General features: G+C 42.0%; 1 protein-coding gene across 1 annotated transcript; it reads right to left on the bottom strand.

Moving 5' to 3' along the window:
• Positions 1-7,541: 7,541 nt before the first annotated feature.
• On the bottom strand, positions 7,542-8,722 carry LOC6608903. Its single transcript, XM_002033581.2, has 3 exons — positions 8,333-8,722; positions 8,139-8,278; positions 7,542-8,083 (listed from the first exon to the last, which is right to left on the bottom strand). The coding sequence occupies exon 1, from the start codon at positions 8,652-8,654 to the stop codon at positions 8,436-8,438; it is 219 nt and encodes a 72-aa protein (XP_002033617.1). The 5' UTR covers positions 8,655-8,722; the 3' UTR covers positions 7,542-8,083; positions 8,139-8,278; positions 8,333-8,435.
• Positions 8,723-10,465: the final 1,743 nt, after the last annotated feature.

The following is a 10,465-nucleotide window of genomic DNA, read 5'->3' as shown; positions in this document are numbered from 1 at the left end:
GTGAGCGGAAAGGCATCTTCTAAGCTGGGGAAAATCCTTGGCGCTTTACTTTCATTTTGATTGCCGTTCAAAATGCCGTTCGCCAAATGAAGTGCCAAACTGCGGAGCTCAACTGAAAATGTTGCCACAATTAAGACTGACAGAAGTCCCGGGAACGGGAAACAGAAACGGAACGAGCACAGAAACTGAAAACATCTGGCTTGGGTCTTGTAAGCTCGCCTTTGCCTTTGAGCTCCATTTGAAGTCCTGCCGCCTCCGCCTCCGCCTTCGCCCCGCCTCCATCTCCATCCTTCGGCATCCTTTGGCCTGAGTAATTTAAAACTCGATGGCAGTTGACTGTTAATTTTAGTTCTCTGTGAAGTTTTCGGTTAAATATTTTATTCGCTCGGTCGACCAGCGATGGCTCGGCGGTGATGGCTCCTTCATAAATCAGCGCCTGTCTGCCTGGTTTGTAGTTCATGGCGCGCAACAAATTGTCGGTCTGTGCGGCCGGTTGATAAATATGCCAGACCCACTGTGCTGATATGCCTGGTGCTCCGTTCTCTCCCGCCGGTCCGTGTATCCACGGATCCGTGGGTCATGTGGTGCCTTAATTACGGCAAACTTCCTCACCGACATCGGGCATCAATTTGGTGCAGGCTCATCTTTTGTCGCTCGAAGTCCGCAAGGAATTTCGAATTCATTCTGACATTCACAAATAACTTTCGATTTTAAATTAAAAACCATGACAAATATTTCCAGTCAGCTGCAATGCTACCAGACACCTTCGTATGGGCTGAAAATTAATAAAAGAGAACAGTGTCAGCTGTTAATAACTAAGAGGATACATTAAGCAATTAAGAAGCTTAAAAATATACACATACATTTAATCATCTGTTTCGTGATTCTTAAATCGTTTCCTTTAACTTGGTTAAACAAACGCTGGAAGTTATTTTTCCTCTGGCGCACCTCGGAAAAGTGCCACTTGGAATTTTCGGCGAGAGCTTATATCCCAGATTGGAGCGGAAGTCCTGCTCGGCAGTCCTCCGGCAAATACTAATGCAGGCGGAAGTGAACGAGACAGGCGGACAGACAGTTGGCAACATAAATTCGGTCAGGTTCACCCAGAAATAGTTGTTAGAAGAGAGGAAAAGAGCGGCAAGGGGAAAGTGGCTGGCAGACAGAGCTTTGAATTAGTGCGAAAATCGCAGAGAAAGTGGAAACGCTCGCCTTGAGCACCATTGTGGCATTTAAAATGATGCAGCGCGGATGGTAGAAAAATGCAATTTAAATCATTTTGAGGAGTTGCACTTGCGCCCTCCATTCGAGTGCTAATTGCCGGAAATAAAAATGAAAATCGCATCCTGTACTTCAGAGAGCGGAAATGACCGCAGCCGCCATTGCCGTCGTTCTTTCTCTGAATGAATTTTCAATGCGTCGCAAATTTATTCTTTTTTTTTATCCAGCATATTCCGCTGGCTTTTCTCCATTTATTGTGCAGTTTTCTGCCACGTTTACTGCCACCACTTGCTCGGCATAAAAAAAACAATAATAATAATCCGGGCTACGCTGCGAAAGGGTGGTTGACTCATATTTATGTCAGCAGTCTGGAAGCAATCATTGCCGTCGCCTAATTTATTTCGTTTGTGCCGAAATTCCAAGCCCCATTAAGGCTCCTATTTCGCAGTGAAAAACTGAAACTCCCACAACAACAGGGATTAATTTAGTTATGCATAGCGAAATTCCAACAACATTATTTGCGCACGCATAAATGAATACCGAATAATGGACGTGCATAATGGAATCAATCTTCGCATACCCTGGAACAAAGATATTCCAAGGAATATTAAGGCTGTAAGTTAAAGCACCATTCAAAAATTAGAATCATTAACTCAATAAAGTAAATAAAGCAACATAGGAAGGACGAAGGATATGAACTTTACTTCAAAGCCATAATTAACTTGCTTGAATACAAAAATAATTTAAATTATTATTATTATTTTTATAGTTTTCGATTACCAACAGTGCCCATCATACCCCTGGCTACCCTCGGCATCACCGCAGTGCTCGCATTGCGTATACGATGTGGTGGCAAGCATTTGGCAATCGACTTCCCTGTTGTGATTGCGTGGGGAAAAGGAGTGAGGACTCGCGTCTGGCATTCGCTCTTTGTTTACTCAATGCCTAATTGCATGAATATTTTTGGCTCATGCACAATTTGTTTATTATTATGGCAGCCGAGGCGGCGTGTTGTTGTTATTCCTGTTGATTTTTCGGCAATACACTATTCAAAGGCCAAATGGTAAATTTGAAAGCGCAATTAAATGAAATATTTACACATCATTTGGCTCACTGTTTGTCGTCAATTAAATATGGAAGCCTAGCCTACCATTCGAGACGAATTCAATATGATATTTGGTTGCCATCTAAGCTTTACCAGCGTCGACTGCAATAACACTGCGGTCAGCTGGCTGTGCTAAATCAAAAGGGAAGAAAACCCAATAGGACAAAGGAGAAAGTCGACAAAAAGGATGTTCTCCTTAGGTATACAGAGTCCTGTTGACTGGCCTTCAGCTCGAGTAGAGCGAACATCTGAGCTGCTGCTGTTGCTGCCGCCGCCAGTTAGCAGTTTGCAGTTTTCCACTGCTTTCGACAGCTGTGCTTCGTCCTCGCTGCCACCGCCAGCTCCTTTTCCATCCTCCATCCTTGCAGTGGAGTGAAACATAAAATGCATTTTCCGCATTAAAAAATTCAACCAGAGGACCCGGCCGACTAACACATGGCCCCCAGTCGACGGAGGGCAACAAATTGCTTCTGATTTCTTATTTGGCTCGTCTCGTATTTTCCCATTTTATCCCGTATATGTATGTGGAATTTTATTAAAATGATTACCATTTAAGTGTTAAGCGCATGTGGAAAAGTCTGGTACTAAAATTTAAATTACTCCAGAGAGAGAGAAAAGAAACACATAAAATTAACAGTGCGTGAGATGATTTCCAGCGCAGTAACAACAGATGAACGAATTTCGTGCATATATTCCTCACGTATTTAAGCTAATTTGCGTGGGCGTGCGAATGGTGTGTAACCTCATTAGAGAGCCATATAAAATTCAGTCATTTTTAATGACTGCTTTTTGTGTTGCAAAATTACAGCCCAAATGAAATGATTATGCACGAAATGATGTTGAAATGTGTGTCGCCCATCAAGTCCACGAGCCGCGTCATTGTCATTTAATTGTTTTTATTTTTCATATAATTTTCCACTCCGCATCTGATCGGCATTTCCACATCAACATACCACGCCCGAGTTTAAAATTTAATGGCATACTTTTCGGGGCACAATTTAAGGCGTTCGGCTGGGAAGTCTGAGCGATTTCATTGCCTTGTAATATGTGTGCAGCTGTCTCCGTGGCGAAAACGTGTCAGCCATTCTCATATGTGTACATCGCCAGTTATATACGCAAATCGTTCCACGACACCATCTCATGTCTGAGTCGAGAGAAAGCCATGCATTAAATATATATGCGATGGAACAAAGGGAAAATCGTACAAATGTGCGTGGGAACATTGCCAGTACAAGCGTGTATATATCGTTTATTTTTGCTTACCTAATTCATTACGCACATTTTAACGAAAGTAATGGGGATTCATGTGAAAATTGCAAAGGTAAACCTCTTTTCCTTTTAAAATATAATACTCTGTAAGCTTTTTCAACGCAGCAAATGAACTGAATCTTGTTTTTAATCTCATTTAAATGAACTTTTGAAAAATGCGCTGTTAACAGTGGAGTATATAAAATCTACCAAAATAAATAAAAATATATTAAGTGTGCGTTACTTTTCGAGAAAATTTTTAAAAGCACCAAAATACTAGAGAGGACCTATATTTTTTTCCCTTCTTTTAACTTCGACTTCTTGCCATCTTTGGCAGTCAGTTTTGGCAACAAACAGAGCTTTAAGCCCGAAAGCAAAGAAAGTACAGGAACAACTTTCTATACATTCAATGTCGGTGCCTAATTGGCCATCTTTGGCTTGCTGTTTGCGAGTTGGCTACACTTTTTCGACTCATTATGCCGGTTAAGTTAACAACAGTGACTCAATTGTTCTTCGCCCCAGCTGACAGCCCCCGAAAATCCACCAGAACAACTGGAAAAGCAAACCCAACTCGGAAGCCAACTAATTAGGCTTCGATTAACTTTGGAACGAGAACACTGGAGCACTGGGAATACGACAGGCCGCAGCAAACGGAATAAAGCAGCAAAATCATTGCGATGCCACATCTAGCCAATCGACAGGATTTGGTTATGGCCCGAACCGTTTTGTAAATAATCGAAATATGGGAAGCGATTCAAGTGCTTTGGCAAAAAACTTTTCGCACCATGCACACGTTGCGGTATTATATCCGTTGAAACTGTTCCACTATAACTACATAGCCTCCAGTGCCCAAAAGTTCAAGATTTTGAAAATTTCAACAATGGAATAAAACTTTTTTATGTTAAATGGAGCAGAAGCCACCAATGTACGGGAATAGTGATCAAATATTAAATCGACAAGTTTGGGAATGCATAAAAGCAAAGAGCCATGCCCATTCAAACTGAAACTACTTAGTCAGTTAACTCGGGCAGGTTTTAAATATTAAATAAAAAAAAGAAAACTGATTTTACAAACGTTTATTTTGATTTTTCCCTCGGTTATCAGTCCACTTAATTCGAACTGCCAGTGGGCCGCTTCAGTTTGTTTAAAAAGTCATGGTCAATTTTTTTTGGTTTGTTTTGCATAATGGCCAGTGGGTGCTGGAGTTATCCACTCTTTTTGCCCACGACACTGATGCCAATTTCAATCAATTCAATTAATGCCTCAATTCATGGTTTACCCCTCATTCCGCCCCCGAAACACCATACCAAAATGGGCCAAAATGGGCAAAAACAAAGCAAAAGAAGGCAAAAGAGAAACGTCGAACGGAAATCCCGAACAAACCGCAATGGCCGGCAGCAGACAATGCAAATTGTTTGAGTGCCGCCCTCCGAATGTGTAGCTGTAGCTGTATCTGTATCTGTATCTGCATCTGTAGCTGTATCTGTATCTCTGTATATGCATGTGGTCCGTATCTGTATCTGTAACTGCGGTTTCCGCTTTGGCTTTCTTTTTACGTTTTTATTGCATGTGAAGTATTTGCGAACTACGCTCGAGTGTATTCATTCCCCTTTAGTTGCAAAAAACGAGATGCGAGACTTTAATGTACTCGCAGTTCATTTTGTATTCATGCACTTTACAATTTCTTGTTTCCGATGCAGTCCAACAAATGCATGGCCTGGCCACAATGCTTTGGCCAGGGGACACAGCCTCGGTTGGAGCAAAAGGACTCGGGAAGACTCAGCAGGAGCGGAGTCAGCAGGATGTGCTCCTTCGGTTTCGTTTGGGCAATCATCTGCTCCTGAGTGCTTGAGTGGTCTTTAAGTTATCTGCCGCCTGATGATGGATAGAAAATGGCTGCAGCTCCACATTCTCTTCCAGCTGGGGAATATGATTTATGCGAGCGCCCAGAAACCACCGAAAGCACTTCGTTCAGTTAAGGAATTTGTTAACCTATGTAAATGCCAACAGATATATGCAGATAAGTGAAATGCTACACCTTTACGGCTATTTTTAAAAGTATGCATCATTAATCAACATATGACCCTATAACCCCTATAAAGCTGACATAACTTTATTTAATTACTGTATAAGTTACAAGATATATAGAGATTAAGCGCAATGATACTGTTTGTATAGCAACATGTATCTAAATCTATAAAATTATGATATTGATCAATGAGCAACCATTGAGTGAGCAATATATATTTATAAATTTATTAAGGGGTTTTAGTGATAAATAAGCGCACTCTAAAATCAGCTGTGAAAATGGATGTTGCATTTTTAAGATTCACCACAAGTACTGCTTTTAAATACACATTTCCTGATACCTGCAATCACAGAGGTCTTTCATGGACCATTTGGCTGGGCTGTGACTTTAAGCACATTTCCATGGAACAACATGGTAACAATGCAGGACCAACGCAAATATCGAAAGGGAAACACGTGCAGGCGGGTCCCGAATGGCGACAATCATTACAAGGACGATGAGCATAAACAACACAGCAGCAGCATCCTGACAGACGGAAACGCAAACACACGACTCACACACTCGCACTCACACTCACATGCATATTATTTACATGCCACAGCACGTGCGGCTGTATTTGTGGCACCATTTGTAAAACAGATACATATACATATGTATATATATGCGGCACAAAAAACTCCCACATTATGTCAAATGTTTTGTTTGTCCTTTATGGAAGTGGATATGTCAGCGCCCGTGGTTTTCGTCCTGGCAGCAGTACGTGCCTGTTGAATTGGCGCCCCAGCCCCGAATAACTCGGATTTAGTTCGCATTTTTACTGGCCAATCGAGCACAAATTAAACCCGGATCAGGAACCTGGCCAGAAGCACTCGAATCAGCAATCGCTGGCTAAGCACTCCGGCGACCGTTTTCAACCTGAAGTTTTGTGTCCAGCTTAACTTGCAGCCAAAGTTTTTCGTTTTCTGGTAAGAGAGAAGTAAGCACAATTGGGTCAATACACAGCCAAATCGCTTGTGCTTGAGCCGCTGGGATTTGTTGGCAACAGGAAGGGGGAAACGGCTAACAGAAATAGCTAAGAGTGAAAAAAACTAAGGAAACAGCAAGGATACAGAATGAAACTACAAGAGCCACACAAATAATTCCCAAGTCCCAAGTCCTTGACTTTTTCAAGTTCAATTTCGTTTGGGGCTGCAACATTGCGATAATTGATGTCTCGACATTGTTAATTATCCCCAAAGATGTTGGCACGTAAATAATCAGCTCATCTGCCGCTTGCTTTGTGAATTTTATAGCTTCACCTGTGATGTCTGAATGCCTGACCGAGCCAAACCAAGACTGCTCAATTATACTAATGATATTATTTCGACATTACACATACGCAGTGTGTGCGTCCAATGGATGGAAGCTCGTAAAATGCAGAGCAAGCATTAAGATATTATTTGTGGGCTAGCTTAGCTCTATTCAACTAAGGCCGAGTGCAATTATTTGCAGAATATTTAGTTATAGGGCAGGGTGCTCCTCACATTCAAAATATTCAGTCAGCCAGCAGAGCCTTCGGGATATATTGTGCTATATAATTTATCTAAGCCGACCGAAAATTTAAAGCCACAAAGTGTCAGACTTGACTTGCTGCGGCTGCTGCTGGCAATAAATCTTAAAGTTCATTAAAAAGTTTATTTATATTTCACCTGCTGTGTGCGAGCGAAGGAAGTCTGGCAAGTGTCAAAGAAATAAAAGCTCGAATTGCCGACAAATCTTTGTTAAGCTTGACCTTGACTGATGGCCCCTCATAAGAAGTCGTTTTAAGAAAAGCCCCGAACGCACCTAAATAAATAACTTTTGTCTCGTTTAGTAGAAGTAATCAACTTCTTAAGCTGGTAATTTAAATAAAATGAGCCATAAATGTGCAATTTTAGTTTATTTATTAAAATTCGAGTTTCAATTTAAATTGATATTTTAATTACAGCAGTAGCATACAAATGCAGTCATTTTGTATGTGAAATAAAAATCGTTGTACACTTTTATCAATGAATGCCATTCGCCACTTCGTTAATTAACACCAAAATAAATAGGGGCAGTGAATCATCGTAGGATTTTTTATATGCAACCCAAAATATGTGCATTCACTAGCTTCATTCAACTAAAAAGTGTTTCGCCATTGAAGAGTCAACCAGAACGCCATCAAAAGGAAGCGCTCCAATAAGTTTGAATAGCATCACAGATACACCCGTGTCTACATGCACAAATGTATCTGCATGTGTTGCTGGCGATTGCGCGGCTTCGGCCTTGCTTTTGTAATTGTTAACAATAAAGGAGGCGGTCTAGTGGTGGGTGTGTTTCATCCGGCTTTAATTAAGATCCAGCTGCAAGAATCCATGTATGACAAGTATTGGACTGCACGTAAGTTGATAGTGATATAACCAAGCTTAGCATATCACAACTCAAGCAGTAGAACAGACAAATGAATAACTTTACATATGAAACTGCAAAAAGATAAGCTGGTTTATACTGCAAGGAAATATATATAATATTACAAACCCAATATTAATTATCTTTACCAATTCCGTGGAGTATATACAAAACAAACAGGCATATGTAGACTGCGATGATAAAATGTAAAAAGATTAAAGTGATGTTTCGACCAGAAAACATAACTGGTATACAAGTTGTAATTTAATCTAATTTGGGAACCATTTTAAATAGTTTACTTTAATATCTGATGGCATACTTACTCTCGCAATTGCTTTGGCTGGGCAAGCTGCTCCAAATTAGTTAAAGTTCAATGGGTAATGAATTCCGCCATTTCCGTGGAAGTTTCTATATCGCCAGGAGCACTCAATCGCAACGGACGTCGTAGGAGGAACACTCACCGAAGTCCGTCTTGAGGGTGAAGTACATGCCCACACCGATGCCGACGACCATGATGAGAACTCCCAGCCAGTAGACCAGGCGCCAGAAGGGCCATGACGATGGTGGCTTCTTCTGGGGGCGCTCGTGTCTCACCTCCTCGTCGACTTCAACTCTTTGTGGTTGGCGACGCAGCTTGTTTCCCATGTTTCCCTGGGCCTTTAACTTTCCTGTACGAATTTGCTTCCCTTGGGCGATAATTGATTGGATTTTCCCTGGCAACTCGACAGCAAACCGAATGATAACATTTTATTGAAATTACTTGAGCATCTCGTAGGCTGAGATTCATCTCCGATGGCGAAAACTTCTGGCTAATTATTTAAGTTTATTGGCCTTTGTCCGCAAAAGGCCTGGCCAAGAAATGATGATGATGATGATGGGGTGGTTAGCATCGGCCTGAAATATTTGCTCGGAGGCCACAAAATGTCTCGCAAATTTGTTCAAATTACTTGGAACACAAAACAAGAGTCGTCCGCCACTCCTTGGGATCCCTGCCGGCCCGAGTCCATGCATAAATTTGAGAGCAGGAGGTCCAGGCTGGAATACAAAAGGACTTTGTTTGCGGTCGAGAGATGAAAAGTCATTTCTCTCCATTATTTGCCAACTAATTGGTTGTAGGACTTGTGCATTTATGTTGCTCAAATGTTTGCCCAAAGAATTCTGGAATTTAGTGAGGTGTCAAGTGGGTCTACCATCACCAACGACCTTTTGCCGTATCAATTAAATGGCCAAATGGTCAAATGGCCAAATTGAGTAAATGAAGGATGCAACTTAATAATGGCATTCTGTATATGCGCATATGTATGTACATACAAAGCCACTTAAGCATGCCGTAGATCTCATTCTTGCCATGATTTAAGTGCGTTTCGACCGGCTTTTCCAGTTTTCCCCCATGGCTGTATCCTTTGCAGTGCTGGCGATGCCATTACTGCTTCAATTTCAGTTTCTGTTTGATGTTAATGAAAGTTTCCGTCGTGCAAATAAAGCCAAAAGCATGGAAATCAGTAAAACAAATTGCAATCTGCTTTTTATCGCACGTCGCTGCATGACTGCTGGCAGCCGGCATTTTCCTTGCTCCCTCATCGATTGCCTGGCTTTTCCCTCGACTTTTCCCTTTCCCTTTGCTGCTGGCCCGCCCGGCTATTGACTTGCTCATTATGGCCCTGATGATGACTGCTCTCTTGCCACAGCTACCGTTCGTTCGTGTACAGTATCTGTGTGCTTTGGTTCCGTTCCGTTTCGTTTTCAATTTTCAATTTTCCTGCAAAGAAAAAGGCATAGATCTCCTCATTCCGCACCCGCATTTGGGGGTCGGCAATCAGGTCGGCATAAATTGTTAATATATCTTAACGGATATTCAATTTCCGTCAACCAAGAAATGCATTAAATTGGTAACAAAGCTAAGCCGCTTCAACCGAACGATAGCAAAATTGTTAAGCTCCAGCGGGGTGTTATTAAAAATTCAAAGTCGTTAGAGAATGGCAAAACTTTGTGCAGTCCGGGCCAGGACATAATAATAATATAGAGCCGGAGTGGAAGGACTGAAAAATAAAGAATGGCCAGGACAATGGGGAGACAACAGGAAAACTATGAACTGGGAAACTGGGAAACTGCAAGACTGCGAAGCTGAGATGCCGAGAAGCTCAACTATGCCCAACTTGGCTGTCCGACTGTTTATTTTCACTAGACTTCCTCTTTCCCTGGGCTTCGTCCTTATTACGCTCGGCGGCCCATCATCTGCATGGCCTTGGGGTGGGTGGCGATAAGTGGGCGGTGCAGATGGCAGGACGAGCAGGCAAGTTGTCAACTAAGTTTGCAACAATAATCGCCAACTTCACAGGACCTGGAGTGACAGAGCTGAGGCAGCAGCGCAGCTTTCAGATAAAAACCTGAAAACAATAAGACTCTAGGCCGACTTTTATTCAGTCTTGCAAAGTTCTCCACCTCTGGCACTGCAG

Source organism: Drosophila sechellia, chromosome 2R (genome assembly GCF_004382195.2).
Source record: "Drosophila sechellia strain sech25 chromosome 2R, ASM438219v1, whole genome shotgun sequence".
NCBI lineage: Eukaryota > Metazoa > Arthropoda > Insecta > Diptera > Drosophilidae > Drosophila > Drosophila sechellia.
The sequence above is the reverse complement of the archived record's forward strand: the minus strand, read 5'-3'. Positions and strand labels throughout refer to the sequence as shown.

Excerpts from the sequence above, each read along its gene's own strand:
- LOC6608903 (XM_002033581.2), bottom strand. The coding sequence starts at position 8,654 with ATGGGAAACAAGCTGCGTCGCCAACCACAAAGAGTTGAAGTCGACGAG.